The following is a 17,431-nucleotide window of genomic DNA, read 5'->3' as shown; positions in this document are numbered from 1 at the left end:
CCCCCCCCTTCTTTTTTGCTTTGTTGGCAAATGAAGCTCAAAAGGATAAAAGGTATTTTAGGAATGGTGGAGAACTATGCTTAGACTAGTGACGTAATTATGTAATTTTTTATAACATAGCTCTATTAGCCTTTTTCTTGTTGCTCTTTAGTGAATAATCTAAATGGGAGGGAAAGAAAATGTCATTCTCATAATACTTGAAGTTTGTGTTGGCTTTGTTTTGCTTGTTGTTGCAATTGTGGCCATTTCCTCCTGGGAGCTTTTAAATCAGTAATCTTGGATTTCTTGACCTGGAGAAACTGAATTTTCTATGACTGATTCGCTGAAATCTATTAGTATGTAGAATATCCTAAAAATGTGCTTAGAAACAAAAATTAGGCTTATCTGTGTAAGTTTAAGCATGTAGAAGTTTAAACATTAAATCAAATTAACATAGTTTTAGGGTTGCTAAGCATGTGAGTCTCAGCAATGCTATTTGTAAATTACTTGATTGCAGAAAATTTTTGAAGCCAGTGCTTGCTCAAATGGTAGTCATTGTAGTAGGAGCTCTGTAACTGAGTGCCAAAAAGCTGGTTTGATCTCTAGTGCCATAAGGTTTGACACTATACTGAAATTACAGCCTTGTCTTTTATTGTGTCTATCTTCCTGCCACAATTTTAATTTGCTATATTGCTTGTTTTCTTGAGTTTTATAAATATTGGTTGTGCATAAGAAGCTAATAAAAATTCTTTTCTGTTATAGGTACTAAGCCAAATGATCTACAGTTGACAATACCCATGTTAAAAATGGATGAGGAGGATAATCAGAGGAGAGATGATGCTGATGAGATTTTACAAAATAAGTTGAGAAAGGACTCCCTGAGAAATGCATTAGGAGACAACACTGAATGTGACTCTTTGTCTCAGCAGGGAACAAGGTTAATATCAGATGAAGTTTTCAGGAACCTTGAGAGGAAAAGAAAAGAGAATGGCACAAACAAAAGGGCATGGTCAGGATCACCAAACTCGGACACTGTTGAAGCAGAGGGACCTGAAAATACCTCCAGAAAGAGAAAGCTGATGTCTTCTGCCAATGAGAAAGACAGTGACAGGAAGTTGCACAAAGTTCTAGCTGAAGAAGAAGGTAGCGTAGAAGCTGGAGTTGTAAAAATTGAAGGAGTCACTGGCTGTCATGATGATAATGTATATAATTCACATTTCACGTGCCCACATTGTGATTTCAAGTGTGCTGATGGTGCCATACTGAAAACTCACAAGGAAACTAAACATTCTCAAGAGGATTCAGCTGCTGTTCCTGAAAAGTTACCTTCTTCAGAAGAAATCAGCGTTGACTGTGGAGTTGAAAACATGGACGAAGATCTTAAAGGCAAAACACATGATCAGTTTCTGTCATCCTGCTCTGATTTAGAAAAGCATATACAAGAAAGCCACTCTCAACAATCCAAAGAGCAAACATGCCCTCAGTGTAGTTGCACAACTAAATGTAATTCAACATTACCTACACATGCTAAGCAAGATCATGAGAATTCCAAGGTATTTTCTTGCGATCTTTGTGGTTTTCAGAGTGCTGAGGAAAATCTCCTAAATTCTCATTTCCTTGGCAAGACACACCTTCGACGCCAAAATCTTGCTGCACGGGGAGGATTTGTACAAATACTGACCAAAAAATCCTTTAAAAAACGGCAGTCTACTGTAACCAGAGAGAAGAATGTGAGATCAAGACCTGGAAGCAGTAAATTAAATGCAAGGACTGCTGATGCAAAAGAATTAAATGTTTGCAGTGTGTTGGAAGACTCAAATGTAAGCTTGTCTAAACAAAATGATGGCACTGAACTTCTTGGCGAAATGATAACATCTACAAATGTTCCTGCTGAAAAAACAGATAGTATGATAGGAAAGCTGCTTTCTTCCAGTGTGGAAGGAGATAATGAAGGTCATACTGGAAAACTAGAAATACCTGGACCCTCAGATTTCTTGCAGAATTCAGAATTCCCTCCAATTACCAGAAGGCTAGTTAGCAGTTTAAATGTGACAAAGAGATCTGATAGACTGGAACATAAAAGAAATATTGTATTGCTAAGGGCTCCTTTTGTAGGAAATAGGTCTTTTAGATTGAAAAGGCAAGTTAAAAGAAGGTACAATTTGTTGGGTAAGAAAAACAAGTCTGAAACTCGAAGAGCATACATGAAACATATCTCCAGCACACAGCTTAAACCTAGTGATTCAAGCCCTACATCACATACAGAACTAGAAACAAATGATAAGAGTCTTTGTAATACTGCTTCAGAAATTCAAGATCTTACTCAAGTGAAGCCAAATACTGTTTCTTCTAGCACTACAAATACTAAAAATTCTGAAGTTGAACTCATTGCAAATCCTAGTGTTCATCACACTTGCATTGACTGTGGTCATGTCTTTCAGAACAAAGAAAGTTTGGAAATTCATGTTGTAAATTTTCATACAAAAAGTATTCAGTTTCATTGTCAGACATGTAGTTATTCCTGTGGAGTCAAGGAAGACTTGCAGCAACACTGTCAGAATACTAAACACCAGATGGGAAGCTGTAGCTTTAATTGTCGACTTTGTTCATTTACCAGCTTGAATGTGATAAACTTTCAGAGCCATATGAGTGAAGTGCATAATATGTCCCATAGTTGTCCAACTTGTGTTCTTTTTTTTCAAACACAAGAAGAGCTGATAAATCATCAAAAAGATGAGAAACATGATAGTTCATTACTTCAGCAAGCTACTCCATTGAGTAACACTGGTCTGACCTTGCAAATGGTAAGTTCTGCTGACTCAGTATCAAGCAGTAGCCAAAAACTTGCAAAGGAAATTAAAGTATCAATGAAAACAAAACCTCCAGACTCTTCCATTGTAAATCATAAAAATGAACTAAAACATTCTGTTCTAAGTAAAACCCAGTTTCACTGTAAAAAGTGTTTTTATAAGACAAGATCTTCCACAGTTCTTACAAGGCACATAAAACTCCGACATGCACAGGAGTATCACTTTCTCTGCAAAGCATGTAATCTTTACTCACTGAGTAAGGAAGGAATGGAGAAGCATATCAAAAGAAGCAAGCACCTTGAAAATGCTAGGAAAAATAATATTGGACTGCGTTTTGAGGAATGCATTGAAAAGGTTTGCGTTGGGGTTGGTGGTATTAAAACAGTGATGGATCCTTCCATTTCTGGGAATGAGAATACAGAGTTTGATAAAGAAATTGTACATGTTCCATCCTCTACTGTAGAAAACATATTGAGAAATAAGGAATTTGTTCCAGTTGATCGAAGAATTGGTGAAAATGAATTGGTTTTAGCTAATGCACCAAAAAGAGGAAGACCCAAAGGCACTATTTCTAGAACATGTACCCATTGTGGTCTTTTGGCCTCCAGTGTTACAAATTTGACTGTTCATATCAGGCGAAAGCACAGCCATCAGTACAGCTATTTGTGTAAGGTTTGCAATTACTACACTGTAACCAAAGGAGATATGGAACGTCATTGTGCAACCAAAAAACATAAAAGTCGTGTGGAAATAGAAGGACATGGAAAACAGAACTCAGAGATCATTGTTAGCCCTGAAGGAGGAAATTTTGAATCTACAAGCAAGAAGGTTAACAGCCCCATGCCTGCGTTGTGTGAACATGTTGAGGACAGTAGCCAGACTTTAGATTTGGGAAATTCTATCGTAGATCAGCAAGAAATTGAGCAAGGAAACGCCGAGGTAAATGTTGAAAATGCTAGTAGGTTGCCAGATTTGGAGCATGCTAGGAATTCATTAAATATAAAGCACACATTTCTTGAATCAGCAAAGGATACCCAGGATGGTGACCCCTGCTTCCAGAGGAGAATGGTGGGTGCAAATGGCAACAAGTGCATACACTGTGACTTCACTGCTCATTCTTCCTCTTCATTAGAGTTGCATGTAAAACGAAAGCATACAAAACAATTTGAATACTACTGCATGGCCTGTGACTACTATGCTGTAACTCGCAGAGAGATGATTAGGCATGCGGCAACAGAGAAACATAAAATTAGAAGAGAATCTCATGTTTGTTTGTCTGTGGAGGAAGAAAACACAACACATATTGCTAAAGAAGGCTCAGCTCTGTCCCAAGAGGAGCACCATCACAGTGCAGGAGAACTGAAAACTGTTTTAAGTGAAATGAAATGTGCCAGTGATGCAGCAGAAAGTGATCATACGTGTAAAAGCTTAACAGAGTGTATTGCCTTAGATGAAAATGCATTTCCTGAAATGCCTAAAGAAGGCAGTTCCCAAAATACAGTGGAAAGCGTAGTTGAAGAGGAAACTAAAAATGGAGGAGAAAATATTTTATGCGAAGGATTCCAGGGAGCTCCTCAGAAAGATAATGCTGGTAAGCCTGATGAAGAGATACCAATTAAAGAGGCAGGTACTTATGAATTGCAGACAAGTGGACGTGGTCAGGAGCTGCTTAACTCAGGGGATTGCCCAGCAGAAAATGAAAATAGATCAGGTGGCACAAACTTGAAGTCGGGAAAAGGCAAGGAAAACTTGGAAGCAAATAGAGAAAAACCTGAAGCGGACGGTAGAAACACAAACATTATTGAAGAAATATCACTGAAAGAAAATAACCCACTTATGCTAAGACTTCCAGAAACAAAAAGTGCAGCATGGCAATCAAATTTTGCTGGGAACATTGGAGAGATGGTGCAAAATATGCATAGTTTAGAGGGTGACAGAAGTTTCAAAAAGAATCCTACTGGGGAGGAGGAAGAAGCCCTTATGGAAGCACAACATGAAGCAGAAGTAACTATAAATAACAGTATTTGGGAGGCAGATGGCTCAACAGCTGAGGGCATGCAAGAAAGTAGTAATGAGGCTTTAGGAACAGTCACCAGTACTGATGATAAACGAAAGGCAATGCAAAATTTTGGCAAGTTTGATTCTTCTATAGTAAGATTAAAAAGCAATCAAGATGGGGAGCCCATTGACCATTCAGGTGAAGGACAGGTGCCAGGTGGAGTGAGAACTGGTGAGTTTGCAGTGAAAGCAGATGCTTCACCAAGTAGTGGGAAAAAGAAGAAGTCAGAAGGCGTTTCCCTTGGGGAATTGACACGTATTCGCTGCGATGACTGTGGCTTTCTAGCAGATGGTTTGAGCGGACTAAATGTTCACATAGCCATGAAACATCCTTCAAAAGAAAAACATTTTCATTGTTTACTCTGTGGAAAGTCATTTTACACAGAGAGCAACCTTCACCAGCACTTGGCCAGTGCTGGGCACATGCGCAATGAGCAGGCAAGTGTGGAGGAGCTGCCTGAAGGAGGTGCAACCTTCAAATGTGTGAAGTGCACGGAGCCCTTTGATTCAGAGCAGAACTTGTTTCTCCATATCAAAGAGCAGCATGAAGAACTTCTGCGGGAAGTGAATAAGTACATTGTGGAGGACACTGAACAGATAAACAGAGAGAGGGAAGAGAACCAAGGCAACGTCTGCAAGTACTGTGGGAAGATGTGTAGAAGTAGCAATTCCATGGCCTTCCTAGCTCACATTCGTACCCATACAGGTATGGAAATGCTCTCTTTGCAACCGGTCTCTTTCAGACAGAGTGAATTATTACCACTGGCCGTTTTCTGGTTTTTAATCTCTTTAACATTTCTTATGAACTGGTATTCATATTGCTTGATGAGCCACTGATGAAATTCAAAATTACCTTTAGGGGGATGAAAATACAGTGATCAAAGAGCAGAAAATGTAAGAACATTTTAAACGCAGTCACCCTTCTGCTTTTTGTTTCATATAGAGAGAGTTCCTTCCCTTTAATCTAAATTGTAATCATTAATCAGTTCTTAAATTTATATAATGCAGCAGTGGTGTTTTAAGAGAACAGTTAGCTGTTCTAACTTTCTCTTCCTCGCAGTTGTTAAATATCTACATTGTTTACTTCATTTCAGTTCAGTTACACTTTCAGCATTAGATTATGCTTTGTGATAGTAATTTGTGAATACATCATTCCTTAATAAATACCAATAATGAGCATCAAGAGTTTTTTGTAGAAATAAGTTATGGGAATTGGAATAGGTCAGCCTTTTGGGAACGTAGTGTGTAATGTTGATGTGATGCACAGCAATGTAATACCTGATTTAGTTTCTGTGCTGATCGCACTTTCAATTCATTTTTATGTTTAATTTTAAGTGGAAAATTTAAAAACATTTTTGTAGAAAAATGCATAAGCTGCAGTTCTAAATTTATGTAAAAATTCACTGTGATGTTTCTATAAACCTGCCATACATTCTTTATTTTAAATAGACAGCTTTTCTAAATCACTGAGCTCTGCTTAGACAAGTGGTGTCTCCATGGTTGAATTTATGAGTGGATTTGAATAATAAATTCACATTTCAATGAACATATTTTCATTAAAACTGTAAGGTTTATTTTACTGTACTTTTAAATAATGGCTTATTATGGAAGCTATAGTTTAAATTCATGCAGTATTTGAAACTTAGTGCATGGTTACAAGGAAGAGAACAAAAAGGTAAGAAAAAAGAAACACAGAAGTATGGTAATTCCTGGCATAATCCTAAAATAGTTTTGTAAGTTTTTTTTTTTTTTTAAATGAGGGCATGACTGGACAATAAAGTTTAAAATTAATCTTGGGGAACATGGACGTTGTATTTCAAACCTTTCAAAGTATTTTACTTTAACTGCAGCATTCATGTATGCCAGTAACTCACATACTTAATACTTCCAGCATTACTTCTGTCCTGTCAATAACGTAGTTATCTGTTTTGTTTCACCCAATATCCAACTTTGAATGCAGCGTTAAGTCTTCAGAGGGACAGTCATGCTCACATGGTCAGAGCAGCTTTATAAGCCCTTAATATGCCCTCTTACGGCAGATAAAACGGAATAAAACTAAAGGAGAAGATGCTAATGGAGCTCTCTTTAGAATTCTTTATGCAACTGTCTGGTCAAGACATGTTGCTTATAATTGATGTGTCCATTACTTGAATTCTCTTGTAATTATAGTCAATAAGTCTTGTAAATGTGTTAAAGCTCACTAAAAGCATACAAATTCAAGAACAGAGTAAGGCTAATAATTTAAAATAATCAATGTAGGCATTTCAGCACTTAATTTCCCTTGTGTGTTGATAGCTGATCATTCTTAATCCATTAAGATTTATTTAGTCGTTTACAATGCAAAATAGGTTTGCACTGGTCACTTGTGCCATTTGAAAATGTCCACCAGGTTAAGTGCAGAATGTAGTCCATTAGTCTTCCTTGACTATATGTATTAATTGCATTTAAAATCAAGTTAATGTGGATGTGAAAGTGAGGTAACTATCAATATATGACAAAGCAACCCTACTTACGTAAGTTACATCATTGATTGTAACATTTAGTAAAAGTTAGTGTACTTTTTACCATCTGGTCTGTAGGTCTTATCATGAAGTATATTTTCATTGTGCTTTTGAATGGCCTTAAATATGCAAGGCAGTAGAAGAATACGTTTTGTTTTGCAAGTCATTTTTCGAGGTGCTTGTGGAGATGTTGTAGAAGGGCTTCAGATAAAGAGTTTAATCTAGGCTCTTTCTCACAGCACCTTTAAATGAATTGCTTTTCTGATGCTATGCTTATTTCACATAAATAGTAATGCAGAGACTTTTGTTAATATCTAACGGGAAGAAGGAATTCTCTTTCAATCCCCGTTATCATATTTGTGATCTTGTGTTTCACAGAACCTTTGCTTCCAGTCTGTATCATGACAGTTGAAGCTGAATAAACATTTTGGGGTTATTGGCAACGGTGGCTGAGGGAAATGAGCCACACTACCAATTGTATAGCCACTGGCTTATACTGTTAGTGAGGCAAAGTGCATTATTTCTGGCCCCTCTCATCTGTTGCAAGGTAACATCAGGTGCATAACAAGGGGAAAGCTACAGTTATTTTCCCATCTATTGTTCCGATTGTGTGCTTTTTCTAAATATTTCTTCTGTAAGCAGATGTGCATATATTTCTCTGCATATATGGATTGATATGTAGATACATGTATGTGTGTCTAACTTTATCTAGCTCAATTTTAATTTGAGTAATTGGTGATAGTTAGGGGAGTAAGGAAGAAGGAAAGTTGTAGACAGACAAAACTAATGATTTCCATTAATAGAAAAATATCGTTTCAAAATACTGTTAAATAATCTAAGAGATTTTCACATTGCAAATGAAAAGAAAGCTTTGCTGGAGAGGAGATAACAAGCAAGTCCATCACGTGTTGACAAGTGAAAATGAGGAAGTGTAAAGACAAATACAGGGAGTAGCAGAGGTGGAAGACTTTTTAGTTTTCAATTGATGCAGGTCCCATAAACTTAATTAACAGTCAACATGTGAGGAAAAATCACCTACAACCATATCATCTTTGTTTTGTTTCTCATCACGTTTCTCAATTAAGGGAAGATTTGCCCAAAGTAAATGTGGTATCTTACTACCCCTACCCTAAATAAAGTATGAAATGGTATAACGGTGTTTCATGTGGCTCCGCTTACTTTGCATTGAGCCTGAGGTGAAGGCACAGTTGTGCCTCCAGACAGAGATGATGTTGGCTTAGAATGGGCAAAGATTTTTTTGTTTTGAGTATCTTTTGTGTTAATGTAAGATTAGGATTATTAACTACAGTCATCTCTGTAAAACAACTGCATGATTTAAGAAATTTAGTCTATTTTCAACTTTCTTCCCCCAGTTCTTTAGTTCAGAGGCATGTCAGTGCTACCCATGGAAAATTTACACTGTTTCCATGCTGTAACTTGTGGGTAGATTAATTCTGTGGTTTTTCATTTATTTATCTGTTTACTCAGTCATTTGGTTGGAAAGATGCTACGTCAAAAGTATTTGTCTCAGTGAACTAAAAGCCAAATGTGAAGCTGATGTCACGTTAACACAGTAGGTGAGAACCACTGAAGTTTGTGGTAAATATGGCTAAGAAATGGTTAATTGCTTCAGTATTGTTTCTGATAGGTTCAGACTAGATACAGATTTTTTGCACCGTTTGTTTAACTTTTAGTCTAATACCTTCATTGTAAGTATATTTTTTTTCTATCCAAAAACATTGGAAAGAATTTGGCATCAGGGAAGGCATCTCCCTTTCGCTTGAGAGGGAGATGCACTGCTTTTGTTTCAGCAGATAAGTACTGACCGTAGCCTGTCAGCAAGTGGCTTTTCAAGGAGTTTAAATGGAGATGTTAACAGATATTCAGCACTGGATATAGGAAATAAATAAATAAAACCTCAAGGCCTCAGTGATTTTTGGGTGAGAGCAGTCAACAGAATAATACATTTATGTATTGTCAGCACACTAGAGCTACGATTGGCCTGAACTACAGTTTTTCACAAAGGAGTCATGTAAATGGAAAACAGCAAAGGTCTTGTATGGAAGCCCTGTGGGACACCTGCAGTAACAGAATGAGGAACGAATTTACAATTTAATCAGTAGGAGAGAAACTAAAGGAACACAGGATTGAATCCACTTGGTATTTGAATTCCATGATAGAAAACAGCAATATAAACACCTATAGATTAAAAAAAATCCTCTCTGACCGTGGTCTTGAAATTATTAATTGTGAAATTAGTCTCTGAGATCATAAGTTAAAACATCAACTTTTAATACTCTTCTATTTAATGCAATGATAGGCTTTTTTATTTGCATGGGCCTCTTTATAGAACACAGTGTTGATTTGAAATGTCACCAAATTAATGATTAATTTAGTTTTATCAGGATCATTTAAATAAACTGGGGTTTTTCGGTGTGATTGATAGAATGTGATTGCTGTTAGCTCCAGCCTCAACCTGCTTTTGACATTTAAACATATAAAGCTGACTAGATATAACCATTCAGGTGCTAAATATATTTTACATCTACTTCCAACAGTAGAAATGGAAGTATTAAGAGATCTGGCTTCATTGTCATTGAACTGTGAAATATTCAACCTTGTCTGCCCGTGCTTAGTACTGTTGACTTTTTTATTTCAGTTAGAAGATTAAAATTAAATGCTTCATTTTTCGTCAGCTTTTGGGAATTAAATTGAAATTTAAGACTCTAAAATTTTTTACTAAGATCCTCGATTTCACCAATGGATTCTTTGAGGAGATTCTGTTTCAAGGGCAAAGCAAAAAGGTTCATTGATCAAGTATGATATAGTGTAACATTTTTCTTATCAGAGCTCTTTATGTATATTTATTAAAGAACACATATTTCATATTATGCTTAACTGTATTGGAAGAAGTACTTCACAAAACATATACTAAATGTAATATGGAGAATCTCTGACCATATTGTACTTACTTTTAATGGCAGTTCTGTGATTTTAATTTATTGGTTTAAGGATTTAGTGGTCAGAAAATTGGAAAGTGCAATGGCATACTTTAGTATATGCACACATTCTTGGGAGTAGTGTAACTGCTTTGTAACACAGAGACTGACAAGTGCCCAATTCAGCTATTTCAATTAAAAAAAATAATAATAAAAATTCTGTAGTCCAGAGAGGATCCCTGTTAATTAAGACGGACAAACAATTTGACTTTTTTGCTGCACTGCTGTGATACAAGAAATAGGCTGGTACTTTTTCCTTGGAGAAATAATTCTAGAGTTCTGCAGTAGACATTTAATATTAAAGTTTGTTCTTGAAATAAATAATAGCCAAAATGTCAATACTTCTGGTTTGCAGAATAATCATAAATTCTTGACCATAAAACAGTCATAAAGGCATAATATTTTATCCACTGTATATTCATACATTGCATGTCATTACAATGGCTAGGTGATGAATCATTTTCTGTGTGTGACAGAACAAATCTGAAATACCAATGCTAATGTAAAATCTATTTGGTGTCGGAAGACTTGCAAAATTACTTTACTTTAAATATACTTGCTTAAAAAAAATTACATTTTCAGTTTACACCAATATCAAAGCACTTTTAGACCATTACGTGAGTTTCAGCATTTGGAAATAGTATAAAACGACTTGTGTCATCTTGCTGAAGGGCTATCTCCTTTATTTTAATATTTTTGGTTTAAAAAAAAAAAAAAAAAAAGTGAATGATTTTCAATAGTTAAGAGAGTATTTTCCTTAGTCCTGAATCTAAGGAAACTAATGAGTACTGTATAGTATATACCATCTGTGTCCTGGGAGTTATAAATTTATGTGCAAGATGCTTTTTTTGTTAGGCAATAATCTGAAACAGGTTAAATGTGGGATAGGCTATTTTAAAGGTTATTTTTTCCCAGGAATTTTTATTTCTTTAACCGTGGGTGATATATTATTCTAATTCAACTCATATCTTATGCTAAATTTTACTTAGGATCAAAGCCATTCAAGTGCAAGATATGCCACTTTGCAACAGCTCAGCTCGGAGATGCCAGAAACCATGTCAAGAGGCACCTTGGGATGAGGGAATACAAGTGTCATGTCTGTGGGTGAGTAAATTGAAACGGTTTCCACCATGGTTAACCAGGAGAAGAGTGCAGGATATGCATTGTTTCAGAATTGAAAACTGTGATGTGAGCAAGAGTGGCTAAAATTATGCATGCATATCCTCCTTTCCATTGTTATGGTAAATTCCTTAAATACAGTTATGACATTCTTTTCCCACTTCTAATCCTGCACTGAAGATGAGCAATTTTATGGGCTACAAGGTCAATTTGAACCTGTAATCTGTAAATTGACTAAATTATAGGATGTTCATTCACATTGCCAGGGAGAACTGTAAATTCCATTTAAAGACATAAAAAATATATAATATAGACTTTAGTGTGTGGGGTTTTTTCTTTTGCTATCCTGTTATAATTTTAGTACCATTAACAGATTTCTGGACTCCATTAGGGTTCTCATTCTTTACGAAAACAAAACAGAAGGCTGGTTTTTCAAACAAATGCGTCTAAAATATTGCAGACATAAGACTTTACAAATAAATTGAAGTCTTTTATGTATGCTTGTGTTCTTGTTTGCTACCAAAAAAATCTTGGTTTTCTTTTTTATTTAATCGTTATTTCCTCAGAAGGATCGTTCATAATGTTTAATTGTCCTTCAAATGTGTTGCATTTAATAGGAGGCATTGAGATTCCTTAATGCAAAACTAATTAATTTAGCAGAAATGTTTAAAAGGTTTTAAAATGCCATGGCATACATGGTACATCATAGGACATTCAAAGTTGGGTTTTAATACCCTACTTCTGATTAAAAATATATTTTAATGTTATTATGCTAGAGAAATTAACTAATATATGCATCATATAAAAACACTTTACTCAAACCTATGTAACCTGCTATAGCAGTCTTACGGCTAATGTGTAGAACGGCACAGGTTCAATTAAATGATGCAGTGCACACATGAGTGGTGTGGTGTGATGTTAGGGATAATATTAAGCAGGAAGGATTTTTTTTTTGGTCTTAGTATACTGATCTACTGCAGGACAAAGTGAGTTACACATTTTAAAGGACAAGTGAATCTTCAGCTGAAGATGCAGCTGAGTGGTTTTCACTGATTCATCTCTCTGTTTTTCAAATAATTTTGCATGCTGCATTATGAGATACTTTGGATGTTTTTACTCACTTACAAAAATTAATTGCTGACTTCTTGTAACACGAAATTAAAATGTATGAGCCTAATTCTTAAGTCCACTGAATATCAACAGTAGAATAACTTGTGCTACTCTTTATTTTGCAGCATGCTTATAATGAACTTCATGTGTAGTAGCCTATTTTATGTTGTTTGAAAAATCTTGTTTGCTGTCTCTGCTAGATAGATTGCTGAGAATTTGGCATGGAAGATGATTAACAGTTGCAAATTCACTGTTTATGTGGGGCTCTTTTCTTTAGAAATTGTCAACAAATTTGACAGTGGTTCTTTCTTCAATTCCTTTTTAACGTCTAATGAAAAAATCTCTTTATATAACTATGTAATAATCCATACAAAATCAAAAGTCTTGAAATAGTTGCTACTGAATCTTATATTAAAAAAGAAAAGAAAAGAAAAAGAAATGAGTGGGCTGAGCTTTGATACAGATTCTCACTTTTCAAAAATTCGTTCCTTCCCTTCGGGGTTGAAGTGTTCTTAGAATCTTGTCTCAGAAAATGCACAGCTTGGTTGTAGTTCCTGACACAAATGGTTTGAACAGTAGACTTGAATGTTAGTGACTTTGGTAACCTGATTGCTTACTGTATGTTGCTGATATGTCATATCTGGTAGCCAAACAGGTACTTATTTTCCATTCCTGTATGTTGTTGTATGATCAATTTACAACAACAACATGGACAACAACATCTGTGCTAGATATGACAAAACAATAGGCTGAGGAGACATGCGTTACAATATCCTGTGCTGACAAAAATCTGATTCATATACTTGTTCAAATAATCATCTCATTTCACTTAATGTGCACAACAAATGTATTTTAAGAATTATACGTTAACATTGATTTAATTGGAAAAGACATTTTTATACTGTAGCTAACAGTCCTGAAGAATTCAGCAGGATTTGAGGAAGTAGGAATGAGCAGGACAGTTTTAACTTGTAGTCCAAATGATGACCATGCTATCCTTAAATGTGAAAGAAGAGAAAAGAGTGTAACAGCCTGTGCTGTGTTTCTGCTGTTTTAATTGAGAGGATCAGGCAGTGTGTAGTTTAAAAAACATAAAGTGGCAACATTAATTTTAAAAAAAAAAAAAAAAAAAAAAGCTAGGATTGGCTATCGGATTAGTGGCACTATAGAGCATTGGTACATTAACACCACTGACAATGTCAATTCATTATCATTGATGGCTAAATAATCTTAGAAATGCTCAGTGGACCTATTAGTTCCTGAACATAAGCAGCTCATGCTGCATTTCTTCATTAGCTTTAATTGCTATAAATTTTACCTTTTTAAAAATCATGCTTTAAAAGGTGAAGTGATCTTTCAGGAACATTAACTCTGTAATTTTGTCACAAACAGAAGGTCCTGCACTATGTTTTCTTTTCTGCAGTAGTTAATATTCTATCCTCTGACTTTTAGATTCATAGTAATAAGCCCTTGTGCTGGTTGCGAGGATAAATTGTGTTTCAAAAGCTTTTGAATCTTCCTGCACACTTTTTAAAGGTGAAATGTCAGTGCAACACTGTGGTTTCATAGGTCTCAGTATAGGACTTCTTCAAAAATTCCCAGATAATTTTTGCCTAAAAAATAAATCTGGCTGGGGGAAGATTCTGTCTAAATTTTCCAAATGCTCCTTATATTTGCATGATACGAAGTACACAGAAGTACATACAAAGTACATTTCACTCAGTTCCTGAAAAACACTGTAATTTTGGTGTTTTTTTTTTATTTAATTGAAGTTCAGGGTTTGTTTTTCTTCATCTGCAGAGCAGAAACTACATGATACAGAAATTGGACACCAGTAATGTTTTAACATTTGGAAAAAAACGTCTGCTACTCATTTTCCTTATCGCAGATGTGCGTTAATTTTCTTTTCCATACCCATGGCTGTAAAATATACCCCCTTATTTCAGAGGTAGTATCTGTTGCCTTCTGTGTGTAGCAAACTGCTGCGCGTTTGAATTTAATTTTTTGTAAGTCTTGTTCTGAATTTGGCAGCCACCCTGTGCAGATGAACAAATTTTGGTTGAACAGCATTTAAAACTTCTGTTTCATTTGCCTGGTGGAATGCAGTGAGCAGGCTTATCTTGCACTTTTCAAATCTTATGCCTCAGGAGGAACATAAAAAAATGCATTGTTCTGCACTTGAGGTTTTGAACAGAATTTATAGGTGATGTTTGATTTAAAAATGCATCTACTATTCCATTGCCTTTTCTTTTTCTCACCTTTGCTTTCAGAAACAGAATTTTGGGGTTGTAGTTACATGTTTCGTAAAGAATGACTGCTTCTTTCAGTTTTTTCCCCCCTTTCCTTTGTGACTTCTTTAAAAATCTACTGAAGAAAATTGTCAGTATTTAAAGCACACAAAACATTTCTTACGACCTTCCTAAAAATTGGGAAGACATTTGTAGTAGCATCTTAATTAAGTTTATTCAACATATAGTAGCCAAGTCGTTTAAGGAACACTTGTGTATGCATGAGGAAAACTGGAGAAGGTGGAAATGGAAATGTATGGTTGTTGGTTTGTTTTTTTTTCCCTCCCTGATTTCTTTCCTTTTTTTTTTTTTTTTTTTGTCTGTTATTTTTGAGTTGTTTTGGTGGTTAGAAATATTGATCTTTTTAGCTCTTTGCTTCTCAGTCTCATTTTGTTTTTAAACTCCTTTTTCTAATTAATTCCAGAGATGTTATAAGGTGTTCTGCTAAATAAATACCTTTTTTGGTTTTTAAAAAACCTTGTACAAACAAGCTTTCAGGAGAGTTACAGCATCTCAAGCATGGAAATAACTTCACTTTTGCTGTAAATGCAAAGATGAGTTTGGAGATCTTAATCTGTATACAGCTTAGTATTTTAATGACACTAGTTGCTTGGAGGACATCTAAAGGAAAATACTTATCTGTATATTACATAGGTATAGTGGCTAACAGATATTCCTGCTTTATAGGTAAGGATGTGTTTTGACCAGCTGCATCTAACAGTTGGCTGTGCTCCTATGTTACGTTTTTTTAAAGTCTTCTAGATTTTCTGCCTGTTAGTGTCAGGCTACTTGGAGTGAAAGCCCACTCTTAAGATTGCTTTCAGCAAGCAAAAAAGACTTATTCATAAATTTATTGGTAGGAGCAGGAGAAACATTATATTTTCAAGGATGCCTTAATGTACTGTAATGTAAATTAATTATTTATACTCACGCAGTTTGGGAAATCTTAAATAGAAAGTTGCTACTCTAGTAAAACTATTTTTGTGTGGTATTACCTAGTTTCTGTGCATTAGAAGGGATCTCTGTGTAGATGATTATAATGTCACTTTCTGACCTTTGCAGCTTGAATAATTGTAAATCATTGCTTCATAACGTGTCAGAGAATGTCTGTACTAGGCAATTAAATGGCAGAATATAATAGACCAAATTATTGCCTGTCATGTTTTCAACAACACAGTTAGTATTTGAGTTACACTTAATCATTACGTGCATTAGCAACTTCATTGGAATCCAGCTTCAGGCTGAGCATGAAATACATTACATTATTTAAACCTCTAATGGTAGAAGTCATTTATTTGTGTTGAAGTGTACAACATGCAGAGTTTCATAAAGCAAGGAACACTTGAGAGCTTAATTTATCCAAATCAAAGTCTAAATGCAGATAAACACAAGTGGCAAAAATTAGTAATTTTTATAGGCTGGAAATATTTAAAAATACATGGTTGTGGGTAATTGTAGGCAGCAGGGATAAATTAAAATCACTATTTTTAGTAGGCTCTGAAAACTGAAACTGTTGTATAAATAAATCATCAAATGCATCATGAAATTACATTTTTGAATGAACAATTAATTACACACATCATACCTACAGATGTGCCCAAACAAATCGTATGTATTTGGTTCAGCTGTTCAGATTAAAGATTAGCGTGTGTGAAATGACTGCTCCAGACCCAGGTACTGAGGGTTTCTTTCTCTGCTTTTTCTCATATACTCCAATTGAACACTTGTGTTGGTTTACTCTTTAGTAAAGAAGATGAGTTCAGCCTATGTAACAGCTTTCCAAACCCACATGCGCATTTAAACAAATTAATAAGAAAATATTAGAGAAGCCTGTGGAGTGAAATAGCATATGTGTCACATTATCTTGCCAATTTTTGTTCGGTTATCTATCACTTTATTAGATTTGCAAACTTGACCTTCAGCACGTACTCTCTTTCTAGTTTTTAAGAAAACTGCTTGAAATTGAAGCAATTTATTTTTATTCAGAAAAGCTCCCAGCATCCTTCCACAGCTGGCACAGACACCACGCTGTGTTGTGTGAGACATGGCCTGGAGGTCGGCTGCCCATTAGCTGGTGGAGGCCAAGGCAGCAAATGGGAGGCTCTAGTGGGGCCTGGGCAGAGACCCTTTTGTTGGAGCCTGGTACTGCAGATGGTACTGCACAGTCATGGCCAGCTTTCTGACTTAATAAAACGTGTTTGTAGCCATTTGCGTGCTGAATTAGATTCTAATAATGATTTACTTATACTTGCTGAAGAGAAAAGGTATGTATGGGACACACTTGTGAGAGTATATATTTGTATTTGAATTAGAGATACTGCTAGTGATTCAGACTAATATCCTCTGCGTGTAATCTAATTCTAGTGCACTTCCAAATGGTAATTATCAAGATACACAGTGGTGTGACTGTGATATATGCTGTATGTGTAACTGGTGCTTTTATGGACATGCATTTTTAATTTTTTATTGTAGATTGTTCTAATGTTCAGGATGCGTGCGTTTCTGTTAGACGGCAGACATCTTAAAAAGCAAAGCCTTCGTGTCTTGAGAGGCTGTGGCAATTTAAA

General features: G+C 35.6%; 1 protein-coding gene across 2 annotated transcripts in view; it reads left to right on the top strand.

Annotated features, from left to right (window-relative positions):
- ZNF407 (zinc finger protein 407) overlaps window positions 1-17,431 on the top strand; it is a 339,779-nt gene that overhangs the window by 29,278 nt on the left and 293,070 nt on the right. For both annotated transcript variants that reach the window (XM_042869285.1, XM_042869286.1), the window contains exons 2-3: window positions 742-5,553; window positions 11,337-11,451. In XM_042869285.1, coding sequence (XP_042725219.1) covers window positions 742-5,553; window positions 11,337-11,451 — 4,927 coding nt within the window. The remainder of the gene's footprint in view (window positions 1-741; window positions 5,554-11,336; window positions 11,452-17,431) is intronic.

This window comes from Lagopus leucura, unplaced genomic scaffold, assembly GCF_019238085.1.
Source record: "Lagopus leucura isolate 7727_CA_CO unplaced genomic scaffold, USGS_WTPT01 Super-Scaffold_100002, whole genome shotgun sequence".
Classification (NCBI taxonomy): Eukaryota; Metazoa; Chordata; class Aves; order Galliformes; family Phasianidae; genus Lagopus; species Lagopus leucura.
This window is presented reverse-complemented; position numbering and strand designations above follow the sequence as displayed.